We start from the raw sequence: 24252 nt of genomic DNA, 5'->3' as shown, positions 1-24252 counted from the left end.
CGGCGGCCGGGATAAAAGCGTCGGTAGCGTTGTCATGGCGACTGCTCTGGTGCCCCCTCCACCAGCGACAAAACAGACAAAACTTTACAATTAGCGAGAGTTATTGTTCGAATCGCAACATCGCTGCCGCTTCCTTTTAGAGTTCAAACGCAAGGAAAAATCGTAAGGTGAGAAATGTCGGTTTCGCTATCATTTTTCAGTTTGTAGGGGCATTTCTTCCCTGTACTAGGGTCCCTAGAAATACTTCCTCTACTACTGGTAGGGTCAAAGAAATCCTAAAACCAAATTGTAGAGTGGCCAGCACTTGTTTCAACATACTTTTTGTGCCGTCTTGTCGTTGACAATGTTTACACCGTGTTAACCATTCAGGGTGTCGGACTGTCCTGTAGCGTTCTCTTAAAACGATATATGGAATGAAGAAACATCGCAGATCTTTTCATGAATATACAATGTGAATTTTTTGTTCAACCATTTATTTTATAGAGTGAGGCAACGGCATAGCTGTGCAAGCGAACACGTCCGAACGAAAGTATGTATACATTGTATACATATGGTATACATGACCGCGTCAAGAGTGCTCTCGGAGGTGACCAAGTGAAGCAGCTGGCCGTTAAGCACTGCCCAAGCGGGCGTTAAACGGTTAAACACGGCACATATACGTGAGCCGATCCCGAAGCCGTGTATCTGTCTGTCACGCGCTCGTTTTTGTTTGCTTGCCGAGTGATTTGTTAAGAGGTGGTGTTGCCGAAACCGTTGCCGGTTCTATTGACTTCACAAAGTACTTTGGTGCTGTGTGGCTGTGTTTTTAAGCAATAGGCAGTCGACGCATCGGTATCAAGTGACGCCGTTGTGGGTAGTGGGTGTTGTGGTTAGCGAAGAGCAGTTGCTAAAGGAAGGACGGAATTACTGTAATGTGTACAGCAATACTATAGCTCTTATTTCTGTCGAACATTTGGGCCTGTACGTAGTATTTGCAGTTGGTTTCGCACAAAGAGAACTAACAGGGCATTAAGTAGAAGCGTAACATTTGGTCAACCTAGTACCCATCATTAGCACCGTAGTGGGCGAAGTACCGACTTCGCGGTAGGATTGAATTGGAAAATGTAAATTGAATGTAATTAAAGGACCTGTGTGCAGAAAAGGACTTTGTATGGCTAAGTGTGTGTCTATATATAGGCCCAAACAATAAATCTATGAGATCAGGGGCACTCGCGTTTAATGTTCAGACTGTACAGCAAACCATTCTGGAAAAGAGAGAGAGAGAGATAGGAGTGATTTCTTGAAAAGTACTTACGCTTTCCTTCAGATAATGTGGCATGGTCATATTGGCTATTGTTTATTTTCAGCAGTGCAATGTTACACGGTATAAGAATGAAATGGTGCCAGTGCAAACAGCTTCTGTATGCTGTTTGCTTGTGACCTTATTGATCATGTGTCCTTATAAACATTGGCATACTGAGACAAACGAACCGAGCATTTGCCTTTCAGCTGCTTCCACATTCATTTAAAAAAAATATGTATATATATATATATATATATATATATATATATATATGTTGGCAGCTTAGCATTACAACTCACTGCTGCCTGTGTGTTGTCTGAAATTTAACAATTTGTTGCGCTCATATATTCATGAACTATGCAGAATCTGATTAACTGTCAGTGCTTCTAGTGCAACAGAGGACAACAAGAAATACGAACAATGTGCACCTCCCAATTGCTACTGCTGTAGATACCATTGGCAGTGAATCTGTATCGGCATGTACTCAACTTTGTGTTTAGTTGCTGATTTGTTATTGCTCATGAAGTGTAATTGATGACCTTGCTTAATATTACTTTGAGTTCTATGCAAAGGTTTCAAAACGTATTGATATACATGCTGTGGTTTGTTGTTACCCTGCATTGTGTACTGTTATATCATAAGTTCATGACCTTTGTCAAGCAAATCGGTTCCCTTTGGCCATATGGCCAGACACTTTTTTTTTAAAGCTGAACATAAACATCAGTGAGCGCAAATCTGAACTTGAGACAGGTAGAAAGGACTAAAGAAGCCAAGCTTTTGTCCCGTGTACTCATTTCTTCCTCGGCCATTGTCTTTGATTTTGCGCTCATCGATGTTCATCGTTACAACATGAATCGACGAGCACATCGTGCTATCCTAAAGGACTCCTCATGCATGCAGGACTCCTCAGCCATAGCACACAGCCTTTGGCATTGCAGTTCATGCTATGTGTGTTTTGCGCAGATTTGTACTTGTGTTTCCATGATATTTGTTTGAGCCTGAGTTGTCTTTCCTTGCTGTTTTATACGAATAGATTATGGCGTTGTGCCAATTGCAAGCCATGCTGCGAACCCAAGCTCCCCGATGTCTTTGGAGGCACATATTACTGCTTAGAAATCAATCCTCCCAGGAGGAGCTGGGTAATGTTCCTACTTTGTCACCTAGTTTCATTCTCGCTCTGCTAATGAAGTGCTCTTGGTCCGCATTGGGAAAAAATGTTTATCGAAGTCTGAGATTCAGTATTTTGGAGAATGGTAGAAGGCAGCGTGAGAAGCGTGTTTTCAACAGTACTCTGACATCATATCTCTGTAGTAAACAGGGACTTAAGCTCTGTGAAAGTGCAAAGTTTAGAGAAGCCGCACGCTTTGATTTCTGCATTTTTTGCAAGGCCACCCTACTGCTTCTGCTGATTCCTCCTTTTTCTGAGGGTATTATTTTCCCCACTTGACACTGAAATTTACTATCCATGCATTAGTGAAAGAGGGACAGAAGGTCTGATTCTGGCAAGGACAGGATGACTTGTCACCCGATTTGAGTATAGCATGCACATAACTATTCATAAGCGCTTATAATATAACGACTACATATGGTGTTTGTCAAACTAGAGGACAGTAAGCTTTCAGCTCCAGTGACAGTGTGGAACTAGAGAATGTGTCAGTACCGGAATGACTCAGGAATACAGTGGTGCTGTATATGTATGAATAATAATAATAATAATAATAATAATAATAATAATAATGACATTGCAGAAAAAGTGTATGTTCTCTCCCAGTTGCGTGCAAAGGTAGACAGAAATTTTAAAACCCTTATGTGTGCATCTTCTAGCCTGCCTCCGAGGGGAAAAACATAACAGCCATAAAAAAGAAGGGGAAAAGGGGTGGAAGGATAAGGGGAGACAATACAGACACTGAAAACCAGTAAAGTTCATGTTGTCCATCGTCATGGCGAAGGGCCTTCACGAGCCATTTGATGAGCGAAAGTGGCGATAGTATTTAGACCACAGATCTTTCGATCCTTCAGTGGTGGATAGGAGAGGTGCTCATATACTCAGGGGAAGGGAGAAATGTATGCACTGTGGCTATGATGGGGGAGGAGCCATGGCATTTTGTCCTTGTGTGCAGAGGCTCATGTTGACTAGTATGCTTGTTCAAAAGCACTGCTGATGGAATGCAGGTTCCAGGAAACCATGGCGTCAAGTATGTGGCAGAGCAGCTGCATCCGTGCCATTTGACAACGATGGTGTAGGGACCACCATTTAGCTGCTTCCAATCGGGTCGCATAGTCCACCTTAGTGAACCCTACAGTGCATGTGAAAAGTGTGCATGAGGCTCTTCTTTGAAAGCTTTCGATACAGGCCACTAGGTGTTGCTGGGTCGGTGACCACATTGCGCAACCGTACTCAAGAGTTGGCAGTACAAGTGACGTGTGCAGTGACGTCTGACGTGTGCAGTGGGTGAAATGTTGCTCGGCCGCTTGGTTTTGAAACCTGGGAGACAAAACAGCACACTGTGTGTCTTGGTGACAACACTTTGCAATGTGAGGGGTGAAGTCCACAGTGCCCGTGAATATGACTCCCAGAATACTGAGTGACTTCTGCACGAGCAGTGGCACACTGTGCATCAGGTATGAGGGCTTCACTGGTTTGTGGGTACCTTAAGAACCTCATTACACTGAGTTCGGCAGGAGGTAGCTTCACGTGGACCCAAGATTCGATCACTGCCAGATACTCCTGCAAGTTATGACTTGTAGTAGGGGAAACAATAGGGGCCAGAATAGACTTATCATTCGCATACTGCACGAGAAGAAAACGATTATCCTTGGGCTGGTCGTTGACATAGATCAAAAGGAGTGTTGGCACCAGGACTAATTCCTGAGGCACACCTGATGACACCTGTATATTATTAGAGTGGGCACCAAAGTACACAACGGGCTGACTTCTCCCAGTTGGAAAGTTGGCCAGCCCCACGTGCCTGTGTCCAGCAGGCGAGCAATGTTGAGGGTGTTGAATGCGTTGCTTAATGATGTCGGTTTCCATTTGATTGTCATTACTGGTGAAGTGGCTCAGGGTTGGCAAGTGCCATGTTGCAGTTACAGTCATGGTTGAAGCCATGCTGCATGTTGAAAATAAGGTTAGTGCATTTGAAAAAGTGAGGACGCCAGCTGTTTAAAATGCACTTGAATGTGTGGCATATGATTGATGTTATGGAGATGGGGCAATTGTGTTGCAAGTTATTAGTAGTCTTGGATTTCCCCTTGTGGATAGGAAAAATGAGGACCCATTTCCATGCAGCAAGCACTGCCCCATGGTCAAATAGGGACGGAAACACAGTGCACAGGAATACGAGTACATAAGGTGCAAGCATCCTGAAGAATATATGAGCCATGCCAACAAGGCGAGGGATTTGTGAGGAGCTGATTTTCTAGATAGTAGAACACAGTGCTTCTAAAAAAAATAAAAAAGAAGTATGAATGAATAAGTGGACGTGTGTCACTGTGAGTGGTAGAGGAGACTGCTCGCCTTGGACAGGTGGCGAGCATTTGTCTGGTAGTTGACGCTCATCAGGTGATGGTGTGTAGATGAACGAAAATTGTTCAGCAAAGTGTGTAGAGCCCTTCGCAGGACTGTCAATGTGCTTGCCTTGGGTATTGAAACTGGGGTAGTGACAAGATGTGCAAAGACAATTTATGTAGGACCAGAACGCTTGGGGATAATCCTTTTGTTTTTTTTCGGCTATCCTGGCAGTGTAACGCTGATGTGCTGTGTGAATATCCACCTTAAAGGAACGCTGGTGGACCTTCGCTAACTGGAAAGCGACAGGGCACCACCTCCGGGAGGCTTTCCTTTTCTGGTAGCCTTCAATATTTCTGGGGTTAGTACCGACAGTACTTTCATTTTGATAAGTAAGTGTCGGATGGCACACATTCGCATTGTATGGCTGATGCCATGTCACACCACAAGTGATAATTGGCATTCTCAACCAGGAAGAGAAGAAATAGATGGAAAGACAGGGAGGTCAGTCATTCTCAATCGGATGTCGTAATGCATTAAGGGGCAAGGTGTGCTAGGTGGGCTAAGTGACATGGCGGGTCTGGTCAAATATTCAGAGCTGATGTCTTTACTGATGTCTTTCTGCATCACAAAATGTTCCTTTCAGCATGCCTACGGTCCTGTTCAACCTCCAGAACCAACACATTTGCACAAGAAACAGTCAGACTGAGCATTACAAAAAGGAGACTACTGGGCAATGCTGAATATGCCAAAATGTCGCATCAGATGACAAAAGGTCTGTGAATGAAACCAGTTTTCAAAGGAAAAAAAAAAGTGACCGCTTGATCTCTTTTGTTCTTCTGGCTGTTGTTAAACTTCTACAAAATTATGTTGTGTGATTAATATTTAGTTGGTTACACTTTGGTTCCCAGTGACAAGGTCACAGCCCTTATACAATGAAATTACCCAATCTCTAGATAGTTTATACAGATCTGTTTTGCTTTCTTGTAGACTTGTTCTTATGTCTATGAAATTGTTAACGAATTTGTTCCATTCGGTCTTTTGTTTTTGATGGACTGCCAATTGGTTGTTTACAGAAAGTATATAGACAGTAGTCAACAAAAAAGTGCAAAAAATGAGTGCACAGTCTGTGTAGAGATATTCAGACATTATAGTAAACTTTTGTAAGCTTTGTGGAGACCTTCAGAATTAAATATTGTGGGCAAAGGTTTCGGTTGATCCAATTGGATTTATTTATGTGTGATCGAACAAATAATGGTAATTTCATGTACTAGCAGACCATATGAAAAAAAAAAGTGCTCTCTTTGGCAGACATCAAATAAAATGGGTGTATGCAAATGGACTGTGAAAACTTTTAACAGCATGCGAGCCATATTTTGATTACCCTGTACTTTTTCAGCCACTGTTGCAACAGAAACTGCAGTATATTGCACCTGCTTTCCCTGTGGTTATGAATTAGTGATCTGAAAGTTCCTTTTGACTTGAGTAGATGTAGAATATATTTGATAACACAGCAGGACTAACTATAATAGAAAAAATGGTTGGGACAAGGAAGGACATGTAATTGATGTGACTTTTGTGTTCAGCAAAGTCAATTTTGCCTCTTTTCTTTTGTGTGTGAACAGATAGAAAGCCTACATATTCTATTACCTGTGATTGGAATGCTCATAGTAAACTTGCTTGACTTCTGATGGCTACTGCATGTTTTACATTCACAAACATAGGCCAATGATTAAAATCTTTTGTAACTCTAGCAACAACAGCACATTGTCCCAGCCTTTGGCTGTCATTATTTACGTATTTCTACAGTTAAAGTGAGTATATGTCATTTGTTCATATTGTAGTCGATCTAACAAGTTAAATGGGGAGTGTTCTTTGAAATTTAGAAGGATAATATCACTTCGAACACTTTTCTTACTCAATGTTCATGCTATAAAACATTCATGAGTTTGCTTTTAATCGCAGCTTAAAGCTTTTAGGTCGCTACGTTAACAGCTAGTCTGGGAGGGCACACTGTATGAACTCCACATACAGTCTGCACTCCCAGACTGTATGAACTCCACACTACACAGCATATGCTCCAAGTCAGAACTGTTTTTTTATTTATGTGTAAAACACAGCTGTGTTATCTAGTTTTATTTTCTTTTTCTTCATCAGCCTATAGCACAAGCCACTGTGAAGATGCTGCCTCATTGGAGAAGTTGAGTAAGTCATTAAAGCACCTTGTTTTCTCTGCTGTATGGTAGAACCATTACAGAGCTGCTGCTGAGACGCTCTTGTGCCATTAGAGATGCTGGGGGAGGGGATCTTGTGTACTGATGGGAGACAGTAATGGGAACGTTGTTTCTCGGGTCATTAGCCAGACAAACTTAGATTTTATGGACCACCTTATTGAAGATCTGTTTGCAAAGCAATTATGTCAATGTTAACTTCAATGAGGAGAAGTGGGAGGCAAGTTTTATATAAAAGGACTCAACATTTGCATTTGGGCTACTACGTCGTGGTGAGGACCAAAGGACCAAGCTCTCTTCACAATGGCTGATGGAGGTAAAACTTTGCACTTGTCTGCATCTGGCTCTTATCTCGTGCTGCATTCTTGATGGATCATGTTCAGGGATATAATTTTCAGCGTGCATTTTCTTATTCAGCTGTAGCTATTGCTCCTGTGCGGTGTTACAGTGGGCAGTAGGTTGCTTTGAAGTGAAAGTCTCCCCCAAGTTGATCAAGTGGAAATGGAGGCCAATATATTGTGCTAAATGTCTAACTTTCTTGTAACACGTTTATGTAAAGAACTTTTGTGCATGTGAATGAAAGTTTTGTTGCTAATCGTTATGGTAATTTGAAATCTGTCGCATTTTCATCATTAACTGGAAACCTTAGTGAATGTAGACCACCTTAATTACTAAGTCATTTTAGTTTTGTAAATCCTAGAAAGCCATTTCTGGGTAACGCTGCTCAAGAATTCTAGTTGCTTGGTTCTGCAAAGCAACATATTTAATGCTCCACGAATGATCAATGTCTTTAACAATTTTGTCTCTAAACCTGTAGGAACTTATAGTTCCTTTCAGCAATGCTCATTTTTATTGTCATTTAAATAACAGGTTACTTTTCATTAGAGCTTAAAACACTAAATTTTGCATCATAGGTTGTGACTATGAAGAAGTTAAGGACTTACTGCAGAAAGGGAAAGCTTTCTTTGTCGACGTGAGAGAGCCAAAAGAACTTGTCAACGATGGGCGCATACCAGGTTGTGTCAACATCCCATGTGAGTGCTGTGGTTTGTTATTAGTTTCACAATATCAACAGTGAATACAGGCACTCTGATACCTGTGCACATTCGTGAATTAGAGTCATTGTGCATTACTAAGAGTGTCTGCCCACCTCGGTGGCCATAATAAAGTTTGCCAGCATAAGATAGTTAAAACTGACTTTGTTGTTGGAGGCCCTCTCAGACAAAAAAGGCACAGCTTCAAATAATTTGTGGTATGGGCTCTTCGCTTGAGCATGTCATGCTTGTCAATGCGTGCTGGTATTGATTGCGGCCATGATGCAGCCAATTTAAGATCATCATGGTTGTGTGCTCTTTGCAAAAAGTTACTGAGGCGTTGCCTTCCTCAAGTGTTCTGCACACATTGTTTAATTGAGAGAAACAGTCTTCAGACTAGTAATGTCTTTCTGTGAACTGTGTCACAGGGTGTTTTATTTGAAGCTACGTAATTTTTGAATGAGACACTGAGTTTTGACGCATCATCAATATTTTGAAAGTTGATCTTATTAATTCTGATTGGTTCATTTATGAGCTGCATGGACAAACATACTCCTGTTTTCACGAGTCGAGTTGAGTTGAGTTGAGTGGTTGTAGGCTACTGGTGGGATTAGCCTTGCAGTAGCTGCCGGCAATTGCTCCACCGTAGCGACACTTAAAATACATAAATCATATAAATCAGACACAGACCTCACAAGTACACATAGTCACTCCTAAGGTCACCATGTGGAGGCCAAATCCGTGTCCTGCAGGTAACTTGAAAGAAGGCGAGAAATCCTATCTAACTGGTTCCCGCGCGGGAAAACAATGTCCTGAAGAGAACTGTGGGGAATTCCTGTCTTCTTGAGGGACCCGAGTAACACTCGTTTCCACGTTATACAGAGTATAGCACATAAGATAATATTCTATGTCACCGCCCACACCACACGTTGAACATAATGGAGACAACGCCAGGCCAGTCTTATACATCCACGCAGGGGTACGAGCAGAGCCCGTGCGAATGCGGAGCAGTAAAGTGGCTTGGTTTCTTTTGAGACCCTTGGTCAGGAGATGACTCCTTACAACACCGAATTAGCTTTATCTTCGCATGGCATGCTCATTTCCCTTTCTTCTTCTTTAAAAGGGCCCTGAACCACTTTTTACCGAAGTTGAGGAATTCATTTGAAGTTAAAATAGACTATTTCAGGAATACTTTGCCCCAAAAAGTGCTTCAACCTGTTAAGCAGCAGCGGAGTTGTTGACACTCAAAGGTCGCATATGATCCATTCATGGTGCTTCTGCTCCTTCAATGACTTGCATGCACTGCAAAGGCTACGGCAGAGCGGGGCGTTCCCACAACCCTCCACCTATGAAACATTATCATCGCACAGAGTTGAAATTTGATTTGGCATGTTCACGTAGACACCACTGCTTCCGATTTTGGTGCCTACAAACCGCCAAGCGCGGTTCCCATCAGCGAGCTGCAGTGCGCTCAGCCAGTGGTCTTGTCGCGGCAACCCGTGATATCTACGCTATGTAGCGGGCTGCAGCTACATGCAACTGTACTACATATGTGCAGTATTTACTTTGTGCACGGCAGGGCTTGAGAGAGAGAGAAAGAGAGGGAGAGAATAAAAATTTTTATTATGTAAATGTAGCTTTATTTAGAGAGGCGTCCTCATTCCAGAATGCCTTGAGCTGAGGCCGTGTTGTGGGCGCTCGCGATCAGCTGTTGTTCACCCTTGAAGTCGGAGCTGGCCAAGGCTCTCTCCTAAAGCTCAAGTGCGCGCTGACGCTCACATACTCTTGTCTGGCCATGCTACATGGTGCAGACACTGCCTTGACCAACGGGTAGTAGCCACATCCAACTTGCTCATATTGAAGTGCCATCAGTAGCTCAATGTGAAGCAAAGTCTGCCAAGGCGCCTAACCAGGAGTGGTGGTGGTGGTGGAAAACTTTTAATGGCCACATATACAAGAGAGATTTGGGGAAGGCCTTAAGGGCCAACCCTCTAACAAAGGCTAGGAGGGGTCCGTAGTCCAGGACCAGGAGTGGCCAGGAGTAAGCCTATGCTGGGGAGCGTGCGTGCAGTCTGACCTTAAGCTGCGCATGATACGAGGCTTGTTGAGGGTGCAAAACTAGTCAAAATTAGTCAGACCCCTTGGCTATGACATCGATAAGCAGGGTGGCCAAAGTTTAGTTCCTATGTGTGTGGCCGCGGTCAAGTGTGAGCAGGCAATATAATGTAGCTGGCTTCTTCCGGAAGTACGTAATTATTATAGAAATTAGAAACCAGATTTTTCTTTACTTTTTACTTCAGCCTGTTCCTTAAACTGCGTCAATAAATATACACAGTAATAGTAGGAAGATGTGCACTGATCCAAACACCCTTCTTGGTTGATGTCAGGTATTATCCAATAATGGTAAAAGACAGAAAGAGAGCGGTTTGGATCAGAGAGCAAACGGGTATAGACGATATTCTAATTGACATCAAGAGAAACAAATGGAGCTGGGCAGGTCATGTAATGCGCAGGTTAGATAACCTTTGGACCATTAGGGTTACAGAATGGGTACCAAGAGAAGGGAAACACAATCGAGGACAACAGAAGACTAGGTGGAACGATGAAATTAGGAAACTCGCGGGCGCTAGTTGGAATCGGCTGGCGCAGGACAGGGGTAATTCGAGATCACAGGGAGAGGCCTTCGTCCTGCAGTGGTCATAAAACATGATGATGATGATGATGCTGATGATGATAATGATGGGAATCTGCTATATTCCAAAATGAAACATCCAGAAAATAGTGAGGAGCAGGCTTTTGTTGAAAAGAGAGCGCTTGAGAAAAAGGTGACTTCACACTCCGCTTGTGAGCTCCATGCACCGCGCACAACTGCAAAATTCGGCTGAGATGTTCACAGCAGCGTATGCTATCCGTAGACTGTGCTTTTCACCAAGCCTGAGGGGTGGTTCAGGGCCCCTTTAAGATGGTGTGCTTCTAAGTTGTATTTTTTGCATTCAGCTGATTACAATGTGTTTAGCACGAACATTTAGCAGCCAGCAACCTTTTGATGAATATATAACAATCTTCTTTCTCTATGAACCTACATGGTTTTGAACATTGTATGTTACCATTCTAACAGAAAAAGCTTATCCACTGAGCCAACCACGTATGTTACTTAAAGAATGTGAGATGGCTTCTTATCATACTACACGGTATCCACATGTTTATTTTACAGGAAAATTGGTTGATCTGCGTTGTTCTGTTGTGCACAGCTTCTCACGTTGGTTATTGGAACATAAAAGATGCTAACTAAATTTTCTCGTGGCCTCTGCATGCACTGAGGTGGAATCAAGTATAATGCACTCTACACTTGTGAGCACAACCATTGGATGAAGTCGTCCTCATCCATATTGCCCCGTGTCTGCAAGGAAACTGTTTTTATTTACCTGAGGTAGGGAGTGCCTCCAAGTCTGTTTCTACATTATTCTGGTGATGATACTCCCTTAATTTGGTTTGCCAAGAATAAGCTATTTTCCTCTTCTTGTTGGTTTTATTAGTTTTAATCATACGGGTCCTGAACCACCCCTCAGGCTTGGTGAAAAAACATACCCTGTGGATAGCGTACATTGCTATGAACATCTGAGCCACATTTTGCAGTCGTGCGTGGCGCGTGGAGCTTGCAAGTGGAGCGCAAAGTCACCTTTCTCTCAAACGCTCTCTTTTCAACAGAAACTTTCTCCTCACTCTTTTCTGGGCACTTTATTTCGTAATATAGCAGATTCCCATATGTGGTTGCTATTGGTGAATAGCTGACATCGATCAAGAAGGGCATTTGGATCAGTGCACTTCTTCCTACCTTTACTGTGTATATTTATTGATGCAGCTTAATAAACAGGCTTAAGTAAGCAAACATTTGCTTTCAAATGTTGATAAATATGTCCTTTTGGAAGAAGCCGACTATCGTCTGCTCAGGCTCGGCCACAGCCGCCCGCGTAAGAATCAAAATCAAAATCAGTTTATTCATGATGACGAAAATGGGGATAATTATATGATGAGTATATACAGAAGGAGGTTCCATAGTTAGAAACTGAAATGGGGCCTCCTGTGCATGATGACTAGAATTAATAATACAAACAACAATGGCAACATGTAAAATTTACGATAATAAAAGCTTTTAGGAGACAAGGCATAAATGAACAGAAAAGCAGCCAATGAATGCATTAAACAATTTCAAGGCTTTGGATTAGTCAACAAAAGGTGAAGCTACTAAGAGAGCTTAAGAAAAAAAAAGGAAGAAAAATGCGGGAGACAAATATAGAAACAAAGTGTAGTAGAAACAAAGGAACAAACAAACATAAACAAAGTAGAAACAAAGAAACAAACAAATATAGAAACAAAATACAACACATACTACACTCAAATAGGAAACTTGGAGGAAGCTAAAAGGAAGTGCTTAAGTTCTGTACGAAATCTGTGAGCTTTGAACAATTTTAAAGGAAATGGTAATGTGTTCCAAAGAGATAAAGCTGAAAAATGTAATGACTGCTTACCATAGCTGGTGCGAACGAATGGTAAAATGAAGTTGATATTGCCTGCAAAGCTAGTATTGTTTATATTGTATTAGTAAGGGATGCCTTTGGTATGATGGTTACTGGAATATCATTGTTTAATGCCCTAAAAATAAATATGACCAGGTTATATTTAACAAGATCAGTCACATTCAAAATATTATGTGCATGTAACGGCTGATTTGCGCTAATGCTACTAGGTGAAAATGTTATTAGGCAAATAGCTCGATTCTGAATGACTGCAATGAAGTTAGGTGACTGTTATAAGTGTTTCCCCATGATTCAATGTTATAGTTAATATGAGAATGAACAAAACCATAATAAAGCAACGTGAAAGTAGAAAATGAGAAATATGGTCGGGCTTTGATTAAAACGTGTATTCCATATGCTATTTTCTTTTTTACATTACCTATGTGAAGGTGAAATTTAAGGTGGAATCAAGTTCCACACCTAAATAGGTGCAATGATCAACTGCTGTGATTAGGTGATTGTTGATGGAAATAGACTGAAAGAGCTCAGGTGATCACTGATGTAAGGCAGACGACAAAATTGGTCTTATTATGGTTAATCTGCAGCTTACTAAGTTCACACCATGTGGAAATTTTCACGAGATCTTCATTTAGCTTACTTGTTAGCATTGTTACACAATTGCTAGAACTAAATATAGTAGTGTCATCAGCGTACAGAATGCACTTCGATGAGGAGAGGCAACTAGGCAGATCATTACTATAAGTTAGGAAAAGTAGGGGACCTAATATGGACCCCTATGGTACATTAATGTTAGTACAGCTTTTTTGGAGTACTACCCAGAAATGTTAACAACTTGTTTTCTATCTTGTAAGCAACTGTGGATTAGAAGTAGAGGTGGACCAGTTATTCCAATGCATTCAAGTTTAGCACAAAGAATTGTGTGATTAATTGTGTCGAAGGCCTTGGATAGGTAAACGAGTATCGAGGCTGCAAATTTACTTTCATCAATTGCTTTTTGGAGATAATCAGTAAGATATATAAGTGCTAGATTAGTTGAAAACCCAGAACGAAAGCCAAACTGATAAGGGGAAAGAATACTAAATTTATCTAAATATTTTGTTAGATGCTTTTCGATAAGTTTTTCAATAACTTTTGATTAAAAATAGAAGAATGCAAATGGGTCTGTAATTCTGTGTATGCGTACAATCACCTTTTTTGAACAGAGGAATGACTTCATCGCATGTGAGTTCTTGTGGGAAAACACCGGTTTTGAATATTGGGTTAATAATAGCTGAGAGAACATTAGCGATATGTTGTGCAGTGATTTTAATGTGGTAAACGTTAGTATTATCGAGGCCAGCACTAGTGGCCTTAAGGGTTCTAATCATTAAAATTACTTAATCAGATGTTGGAAAAAAGAAAAATGAATGAGTTAAGCGGTCAAAGGACATGTTACAGCATGAAGTGGAATCAGAAGTGTTATTGAAGAAAGCATCACAAAAGGCATTTGTGATATCAAGCGAATTTATGTATACCATGTCATTGTGAATGATTCTCGAAATGACGTTCTGAGAGCTACGGTTTAAAAAGGTGTTAACTATTTCCCACTTGTTCCTATAGTGTTATTACCACATTCTATAATTTTTTGTTTGTTATAATTCCTTTTCGCACTTCTGAGCTGTGCAAGAAGTGAGTTAGGAAATTTTTTTTAATGGGCAAATAGTTTAGTATTGAAAGGTTGCTCCCTAGTCTTTATACAAATTTTCACGAGACCGCATTGCTTTCAGAAGGCTATCTGTATGCCATGGATTTTGCGGCGGTGATACTTTTCTTCTTCATTTTATTTTATGAGTGGCAGTTAAAATACCTCGAAAGTGTCATTAAAAACTGTGAAAAAGCTTTTTGACAATCAACTTCAATCAACTGATACAACTTCCGACCAGTCAGTTTTAGGTAGGCTAGCAAGGAACATTTCTTCGTCAAGTACAACTCTGTAGAATGAAGTGTTTGATAAGGTTGAGTGATTGTGCAGGCATAGAACTATAGGACAGTGATTTGTAATATCGGTGGTAGCAATACCGGCATCAGGTGGGTCTGTTAAGTTCGATAATGCGTGATCAATTAAGGTGCCATCAGCAATGTTAGGACAGTGAGTAGGGAGAGTAACTAAACATTCATATCCAAAACTATGGAAGATGCTTTTAATAACTAAAAGAATTAGATGAAGTGGTATACATGAGGGTAATGTTGATATCGCCCATGATTATTACGTTACAATTAGCACGTGATATTTTTTCCATGGCTTGATCAAGGGCACTACAGAAGTCAGTAACTAAAGAAGAAGGTGAGCGATCATTGCAGCCAAACATTAAGTTCTTGTTGTCTATACAGAAGATGGGGGAATCAAATTCAACAGATTCACAGGTAGTAATATTCAACTCTAAGTCATGCCGGTATTTATATGGAATGTTAGATGAGTGATTACTCGTCCCTCTGTGAGAATACTTAGAAGTGTATGAGTTAAAGCAGAATAGGTCCTTGTCATCATTACTAAGCCAGGTTTGAGACACACATATTATTGAAAACATGCTGTTAAGTGTCGAAAACAGATGCTGAAAATCATCAAAATACTTGTGGAGACTTCTAGCATTGAAGTGAGTAATTTAATGGTAGTCGCACAACATGAATTTATTCAGTGCAGATGTTGACAGGTAAGAAACCATGGTGGATGGTAATGACATTTAAGGGTCAGAATAGAGGCAGTTAGTTGAAAATAGAAAGCTCAGACTCATCAGCAATGCGACAAACACGGGTCTCATTTGTCTTTCTAGCCTTAATCTTACAATTATCAATCCACAAGTACTTCCAGTTGTTAGCTTTTCTTAGCACCAGTGCTTTGGAAAACAGTGCCTTATTTTGTGATGTCAAGTGGTCATTAACAAATGTAGGAAAGTTTTTGTCATATTTGCCGATGTCACTCAGGCAGAGCCTTGCCTTTCATGCCTTGCTGATAAAATCATTCTTTTTTGTTCTAGAACAGAATCTAGCAATTTAAGTTTTTCTTGCCCTTATCTTTAGCAGAGAGTCAATGAACAACATCAATATCAGAGGAAATCCTGGGACATCTAATTTTCCTGCCAACTGTCTCCAATACAGCAACACAGTCCTCGCCCTGAGTACAGGGGATACCCCTGATCTCGATGTTCTTAATGCGAGAGTAGGGCTCGAGCTCAGGGACACTGCGGGAAAGTGAACAGTTTTCCGTTTTCAGGGCTTTGTTTTCTGCCACAAGTGAGGCAGCTTGTCACTGCCACTATGCAGCTTGTCAACCAGATCATTCAGAAACTTTAGACTGGACTCACGGCTGTCCACATGCTTCTTTAGCTCCAGCATGTAAACTCCAGAGGTCTTCATGTTGACGATAATCTTGTCAACAATGTGATCAGTCATACGATCAGATTCATTAAGAAGTCCTGGCTCTAGTTCATCAATTATCTTAGCAAGCTAATCACAGGTGAGCATATCTAACAGCACTCAACTAAAAACACTAAAAACGTAATGCAAGGGCACAAGTAACTAACGTGTACAAGCGTAAAGGAATGCGTGAGCACTGCCACTGCTGCAAGACTGGTCGACAGCAGATTAAGACAGCCTTTAAGTAGCGATGTCGGGACAAGCGAGCACCGCCTGGTGGTCTTCTATGAAGATCTTGCTTGACAAGATAGCTTCCTTGATGACACGTGCGGTTGATCCAGCCAAATTCTGGTGCTCTTCTGAAAAGATCTTGCTTAACAAGATAGCCTGTACATGCAGAAAGGAATGCAGGAGCTGGTGCGCGAGCACTGCAGCTGTTGCCAAGACATGCTCATCGGTGTTGTAGCCATCGGATCTAGCTAATTTCGACTTGTTTTGAACACTTAGCTAGCCTCGAACCGCGGGGAACCTAAAGTCGGACCGCATCCATGCTTGCCAGCATGCGATCACTCCTGGCTGCTCCTGGTTAGACGTCTTGGCAGACTTCACTTTGCATTGAGATATTGATATATCTTCACAATGTGCAAGTTGGATGTGGCTACTATCCGTCGGTCAAGCTGGTGCAGGACAAAGCCGGTCCGCACCACGCAGCACGGCCAGACTGGAGCATATGAGTGCGAGCACTCCCTCAAGCCCTGTTGTGCACAAATCAAATGCTGAGCATACTACACACTACAATTGCATGTAGCTGCAGTCTGCTACATAGTGTAGATACCGTGGCCGCCATGGTATGCCACGACGAGTCAGCTGGCTGAGCGCACTGCAGCTCACTGATGGCAACCATGTTTGGCTTACATTTGGCGTGTCGTAGGTGCCAAATTCAGAAATTGTGGAGTCTACATGAACATCCAAAATCAAATTTGAACTGTGTGCCACAGTGACATTCAGTAGGCGGAGTGTTGTGGGCATGCCCTGCTCCAATGTAGCCTTCACAGTATATGGCATTGAAAAAGGAGAGGAAGCACCATGAAGGCAGTGTTTGATTGCCAATAGCTCTGCTTCTGCTGAACTCATTGAAGTACTTTTTGCATCAAAGTAATTCTGCAAAGGCCTATTTTAACTTCAAATACATTTCTCCACTTCGATAGAAAGTGGTTCAGGGCCTCTTTAATCAACCATGTCAGTATGTCAAGCTTCTAGGCACTGATAATGTGTTACCCCTACAGTCATTACTTTATTTTTGAAATAAAGAGCATTCATTCACTCATTAGACCTGTCCTGTGTGCTAACTAAACCTGTGCTTTCTGTCTCTGCTTTTGTCAGTGAATGATGTTGGTTCTGCCTTGGAGCTGCCACCAGAAAAGTTCAAGGAAAAGTATGGCCGTGACAAACCTTCTCAGGATGATCCTAACCTCATTTTCTCATGCCGGAAAGGTGTGCGCGCCACGAGTGCCATGCAGACAGCTCATGCCAGAGGATACCACGCGTAAGGCAACTTTGGTTTTGCTTCCTTTTACATCAAGACTGAGACTACAATATGTATCTATCAACTTTAAAAGATTCTCCATTACTTATGGAACTTTAGTGCTAATATCTTAGATGAATAAAATTTCAGTCTCTTCTACATAGCTATGTATTTTGCATCAGTAGTTGCCTTTTTAACCAAGTATAAATAGCAGAAAAACCTCATCTGTTGGCCTGGCACTTGAAGCAGCCAATGTAGAGAGCCATGTGGTCCAGAGTTGCAACTAGGCTGTGAAGCTTTCTTGCTGTTGCTCTGTGTTAGCATTTAAGATATATATATATATATATATATATATATATATATATATATATATATATATATATATATATATATATATATATATATATATGTTCAAGCAGCAAATGTGCTCAACAGTGAGCTTCAGTAGACTGAAGTTTTCAATCTCTTTGGTGTCATTGCTGCAACAGATTGGGCGTTATGACCCTGTTCTTGGTATCATCAGAGAGGCAGGCTTAAAGTGAGGTGGTGTGCCAAAGGCTGCTTTTCCAGATTGGCAGATTGCCAATACGACAAAAGGCACCTCCAGTTTTAGATGTAAAAATAAAACTCCCATGCTGCGCTGGTGTTATGAGCACAGCATTTACCACATTGAGATCTCGCAGCGTCAGGAGAGCCCCTGCTTCCCAGCCATGTATGATTGTTTACTACGACAGCAGTTAGGAGCTTGAAACTGGGTTTGACGTGCTTTTCTTCTGCTCGTACATTTCGCTGTACTGTCGTGTCATTGTCAGGACACTTGCTTGCTTACCTCAGCCTTAGTTTTATCTTTGCCATTTGGATAAGAAAAAAACACTGGCAGAGCCCATTTCATGATGACTGTTGACATTAATGCAATTAGCATTCAAGCAATGTAGAAACACACCATAGTGGTGAAGACACCTTTATTTTCAATATGTGGCAGGCGAAGTAGGCTAAGAATGCTAATCGTATCGATACACCCACACACCACAGGGCCATTACAGATCACATTATCTACACCTCTGGACACCACAGAAAAAGCTTCACTAATTGCAGCTTTCCAACTGCAGCTAGCTTTGACCCGCTGGCGCTGTAGAATTGGGGCTCAGCACATTTGACTTTGAATGAACTAGGGTGCATAGGCATCTTTTTCATGCGTAAAACTTTATTTTGCATAGTGAGTTAAAAGACCATTTGTTCTCTTTTATCAGTCGGACGTGTAATTTTCTTTTCCTTTCTCTCTTTTTTTTCCAAGCAAGAGCGATATTTCAGGAGCTAAATAACAGACAGCAGCTGCTGACTAAATTGGGAGAAGTAGGATAAAAATGCTAAGAAAGATTTGTCGACTGCCCCAACTGCTGATTGAACTCATGCCCATGCAGCATTGTATAGCTGATTGTTTGATGCACTATACACTGTTATTTCAAGAGTAGGTGCGGTGTTGTGTGCTTGACACAGGCTGTGAGAGTGGTAGTATTTGCACACTTATTTAGGAGTTTGCAGCAGGCAATACTGCAGCAAACAAAGACAACATTGTGCCTTCATGAGGTTCTTGAGAAGGTGTCCACTGTGAGCACTTTCTAGATGTACAGCTAGGTGCTGTATTTGATGCATCGCTTCCTCAATACGCTTGCAGAGCATAACTGCAAAGGTGGTGTGCAATGCAGCAGCCATTCTCAGAATTTTTGCTGCAAAGATGGATCTTCACTGTCTTTGATGTCAATCAACAAAGCATAGCAATAATGTTGCCATTGTCGTCATCATGACTTTCTGATCAGACATTCCGAGACAAGTGTCAAAGCTGGCTTCCCTACAAAAAGTGTTTGTGTGCAGGGAAGCTCACTTTGTAACTATTTGTGTCATTGTTGCATACAGTGAAAGTACTTTGCACTGGATTGTAGGAGTTTTGCAAAATGTTGGGGGTGTTTTGTGTTGATTGGGCAGCCTGCAGTCATTCTTCATCTGTTGTGCTTAGAGAACAGCACTGCCAGCCTCACTTTGACACAAGCAGGGATGCAGGCTCTTGTGGCTCAGAAAGATGCGCAACATAGTGCTGCAAGAATGGTGTTCACTCTCATCTCTTGGCCAAAGCATGTTACTTTATAATTGTAACTTGCAACAGTTTCACTTATCCTCTCTCTATATGTGATCAAGCAGCTCACCTTACATTCAGGGTGTCCCATCTAACTTTTGCCAGAGTAAAAATATACAAATGCCACGTAGCTGGATCGAACAAAGGTAATGTTGTTTGCTGTCGCTTGGAGATGCTCAAACTGTTGTTTTCATTCTACCTAATTAGATAATTAGTCTTAATTAATTAACCAACTTCTCAAATATTATAATTAGACTAAAAGTGACAATGAGAAAATTGTAGAGCGACGTGGAAAACTCTCGGTACAGCTGTCTGTTCCTCGATATGTGCTACGTAAAAGTGTTTTTTCAAACATGAAAGAAGCCCTCAAATACACCCAAGGTGCCTTGAGCGGCCACTCGCGCGCAATTTTGCGTGTTTTTGCGGGCTTCTCTCACGCTCGGAAAAACACTTTTATGTAGCACATATTGAGCAACAGAAAGCTGTATCGGGAGTTTTTCGTGTCACTCTATCATTTTATCATTTACACTTTTCATCTAATTACAATATCTGATAGGCTGGTTAATTAAGACTAATTATCTAATTAGGCAGAATGAAAATAATAGTTTGAGTATCTCCAAGCGACGACAAACAACATTAATTTTGTTCTGTCCAGCTGCGTGGCATTTCCATATTTTTAAACTCTGGCTAAAGTAAGCTGGGACACCCTGTATATTTGTAGCAACATTACCAAGTGTAACACACATCTTTGCATGTCTCACAGTGCTCGGTTCTACAGAGGCAGCTTCTGTGACTGGGAGGAGCGTGGAGGAGAGGTGATCAAGGGATGAATCCTGCCATTTGCTGCAACGTGTGTTGTAGGACTTTTAAGCAAGACTGCTAGCTTATGCTGAGTAGCACAACTGATTGCACATTAAAGATCCCTTGGTGGTCAAAATTAATCTGGAGTCCCCCACTGCAGCGTGCCTCTTAATCAAGTTGTGGTTTTGGCACGTAAAACCCAAGAATGAATTCACATATATGGAGCACTCTGGCTTTTGTATTACTGCCAACAGACCTGTAACAAAATAAGTGCAGATAGGGAAGCCGTAGTTTTTCAGCACTAGTAGCCATTTAATACACTGGCTTATATTTAAAATGGAGGCATAGAGCCTTAAGCAAGATAATATGCTTTAATTTTATTGTTCCTGTTAGTCCATATGAATCAATCTGGAGGCCTTAGCTTTTGAAATTTTTAAAGGTGCCTTGCGTATGTAGTACATATCTGATTCTTGGCAGTCCTTGTGCTCTCTAGTGTTGTGTAGTTTGTCAGAACAGTGTTGATTGAGACAGGACAATCTTTTTTTTGTAACTGTCTACTTTTGTTTCTTTAATGCTTAGAAATCTACTTGCATCAAGAGCATTTTCTGGTTTACGTATTCTTGGCATCAGTCACACTTAAAATAGCAGACTATTCGTACTGAGTTGTGCAGGCACACTACAAAATAAAAGTTGTTAGTTGGTGTCTCTTTGTGTGGTTTGCTCATTGAAGCTCTGAACAGGAGTAATGGTAAGATATACTTTCTCTACTGAAACAATTAGTGTTGCTAAATTGTACAATTATGCGGCTTAAAATCTTACTTACTGTGCACTTTTTGAGTGTTGCAGTAGGTTTGTGCAAGCATCAAGTCCATGAGGTCGCAGATGTTGAGATTATTGTGAATTCGTTAAATATAATGTACATAGTACACTGAGAAGCACTCCTCAGCACTGTGTTGTAAAGTAGCACAATTCCTGGCACTGGTACTGATGATAGGACACTTACTCAGTGGTGTTATTGCCAGCTTGGCTGGTGAGAAGCAATATAGTGGTCCCCAATCAAAGACAATGTGCTTCCTTCAGCTGGTGGCATATGGTGCAAGATTAAGATTCTCCTGTGGGCGTTGCTTTGAAATATGCATGAAACATTACAGCACACACTAGAGGCATGGTTCATGGTATTGTTATTAGAACACTTCCAACAAATGCAGCCTCTGTAACTTGCAGTAAGATACAAAAGATGTGCTGCTTATGTCTAAGTACACTGCGAGAGACTCTGCAACTTGGTGTCTGTTTATTGTGCTGACAAGTGTTGCACAACCAGGCTCTCTACTACCCCAAGAAATGAATGTGTCCTCTGGTACGAAATGCGAATTCAAGGTAGGAGTTTTTGATGTGTTCAGCTGACCAGGCCATCTATTTGCTTTATTTACTACTTACAGATGGTAAATCTAGCCTGGTGAATTTGAAAGGTTGGAACACGTATTGTAAGCAGTGAAAACTGGTGCGTCGGTGCAAATTGAGTATAAAAATGGCGACCGATTTGATCTGATTGCTGCTAGTGACTGCATGTATGGGCTCTTAGACACCGTAAAACGAGGCGCATGTTTTTGTGCAGCTACAAGCAGCGACCTCAGTGAACAGTGAACGTTACAAGTGGGTTGTTGCTTAACTCGGCGACCGTATACTAACGAGGGCTCCGTATGAGGGCTTTGGGCAGTTTGACGTTGCAAATAAGGCCGAGACATCTGCAGTGTGGCTAGGCGATGGCTAGTACACCAGAATCTTCGCAAAATTCTCATTTTCACGACGTCCGTCATGCCGATCCCCATAAACGCCTAAAGCTTTGGATTTACTGTCCTTCGCTTTTTCACAGTCTCCGGCTGGATCTTCACCTTCACCCATTTGCCTCTGTCGCCTTGTCGCTTCGAGCGTTTGATGTTAGACACCTCGACCGCGTTCGCCTTTTTACTCTTAGACCTATGCCATCTTTTTTCACCATCTGTTCTGACCTATTCGAACAGCCGTAGGTGACCTTTTCTGGCAGGCTGGCCGAACTTGCCACCTCTGTACACAGTTGGCCTAACGGGCTCTCTGTTTGCTGCGGAAAAACCGCCGCTCTCTTCGTCAACAGTCTTCCCCTCGCTTCCAGCTACTAACACGTCTGACTCGTGACTGCGCGCAGCTTCCTCGGGAATCATTCCATGGTCCTCTGACCGCTGCTCAATAGGGGATACGCCTATCAGTCTCTGAGTTTCCTCTTTTGGTTTTGCTCTGAAAGTTCCCATATTGGAGAAGGATTCGCCTCGTTCCGTCAGCGTTTGCTCCGACCTATCCGAAGAGTAATAGCTGACTTGCTCTGGCAGGCTGGCCGATATTGCCGCCTCCATACACACCTGGCCGTTCACTGAAAGCTGTCCCATTTACAGCTTCAACAGCTGCAGGTTGCTCTCGGAGTCCTGAATTGTGGCAAATACCACCCGCTTCTCACAGCTCCTGGTCATGTGGCCTTTTCCTCCGCAGTTGTAACACACAGCTCTCTTCCGCGCCTCCAACACCATCAGCGGGCGCCTTAGTTTCTTGCGCTGCTTTAGGTGCGTCACCCTCTTTCTCCTTATGCATGCCAGGGGATATGAAAGTCTCCGGTTTAAAATTCCTACGGTAAGACTTGTTACCATTTTGCTTCCCGGAACCAAATCATGCTTTGTCGCTTCTCTCTGATTGTCACGGCGTACTGCGGAAACTTCGGTGCGTGCAGTAATCTTCGGCAAGCTTTGCCGCTCTCTCTTTTTGGCCTTCGAAGACGGTGTGAAATGCTAGACCGATGTGTCTGAACAAAGCCTTCTTAGCCCTATGATAGTCTCGTGCTTTCTCCTCGGACAAGCAGTTAATAGAACACAAGTAAGATTAGCGCTGGTAATCTCTCGGTTGTTGCGTATTCCAGGGTAGCGTATCGTACTGCTGCCGAGTTGTAGCGATGCCTGCTGAAGCTTGACCGACATTACTATTGGGTAGCGTGGCGTTGTCAGCGGGCTGCAGGCATCTGGTAGACCATGGCGACCAGGCAAGGACGAGACGATTTCTACTTCGAAACTTGCACGGTTTATTCAAAGATTGGTGAAAGATGATGAGAAGAGAATGAAGTGATTTAAAAGTACATTTCGGAGCCCCTTAAATAGGCTTTCTAAAATCGTGGGAGAGATCTCGATCCCGTCGACGTCACGTGACAGGCACAGAGTCTGGTTTGTGGATGGGTGTCCCGCCTCAGTAGATACCAAGCCTGCAGGTCCGGAATGTAGACGCTTTTCCTTTCTTCTAGGCGACGTTGGTTCGCGGAAAGGGCGTCTAGTTGCGGAAGGGCGACTGATCCATTCTCCCAGTTGACGTATTCGCGAGCGCGCCTCTGCAGGCGGCGGTCCTGGGAATGGTAGACAGCTGATCCCCTCTCTTTCGCGCGTTGCTGGTTCGCGGAAGTTCTCCTGAAGAGCCTGACAGTTCGAGGAAAGGGTCCCTATAAAGTCGCGTACACACAAAAGGGGCTTGTAAACACTGCGGGGCTTCCGCCAGACCGGTATACACTCGAGACAACCATGGCGAATTAGGAAGTCACACTTTGTTTCGATGAGGCATGGTGGGCGAGAATCCTTTTTGCACAAGGTGCTAGACGTCAACCGTAACACTGTCCACTAATCCCGGCTGACACCCTCTTTCTCACACTCGTTCAAAACAGGCGAGGGAATTGACTATATCCTCGTCTATAGCCTCGTATGCCCCGAAAGTGTGGAGCTGGCGTCGCACTGTCTGCCATCTAA

At 42.4% G+C, this 24252-nt stretch overlaps 2 protein-coding genes across 13 annotated transcripts in view; one reads left to right on the top strand and one right to left on the bottom strand.

Annotated features, from left to right (window-relative positions):
* LOC126542285 (rhodanese domain-containing protein CG4456-like) overlaps positions 1-408 on the bottom strand; it is a 31983-nt gene extending 31575 nt beyond the window's left edge. For 4 of the 5 annotated variants that reach the window (XR_011892756.1, XM_055077145.1, XM_055077147.1 and 1 more), the window contains exon 1: positions 1-130. Coding sequence is in view for 3 of the 5 variants with exons in the window: in XM_055077145.1 (XP_054933120.1) it covers positions 1-36 (36 nt within the window). In the remaining 2 variants the exon portion in view is untranslated. Of the gene's footprint in view, positions 131-318 lie in introns of those variants that run through there. The other variant, XM_055077146.1, reaches the window with a different exon arrangement.
* LOC126542284 (rhodanese domain-containing protein CG4456-like) lies at positions 78-21148 on the top strand. Of its 8 annotated transcripts, none has more exons than XM_055077144.1 (8): positions 440-529; positions 2316-2421; positions 5063-5151; positions 5437-5565; positions 6948-6995; positions 7936-8055; positions 17370-17532; positions 20406-21148. In XM_055077144.1, the coding sequence occupies exons 4-8, from the start codon at positions 5544-5546 to the stop codon at positions 20470-20472; spliced, it is 420 nt and encodes a 139-aa protein (XP_054933119.1). In that variant the 5' UTR covers positions 440-529; positions 2316-2421; positions 5063-5151; positions 5437-5543; the 3' UTR covers positions 20473-21148. The 8 variants fall into 8 exon arrangements, with proteins under 8 accessions (XP_054933116.1, XP_054933119.1, XP_054933118.1 ...); XM_055077143.1 differs by having other exon boundaries at positions 5025-5151; XM_055077141.1 differs by lacking the exons at positions 440-529; positions 5063-5151 and adding an exon at positions 78-167.
* Positions 21149-24252: the final 3104 nt, after the last annotated feature.

The sequence above is a fragment of the Dermacentor andersoni genome, chromosome 2 (genome assembly GCF_023375885.2).
Source record: "Dermacentor andersoni chromosome 2, qqDerAnde1_hic_scaffold, whole genome shotgun sequence".
Lineage (NCBI taxonomy): Eukaryota > Metazoa > Arthropoda > Arachnida > Ixodida > Ixodidae > Dermacentor > Dermacentor andersoni.
This window is presented reverse-complemented; position numbering and strand designations above follow the sequence as displayed.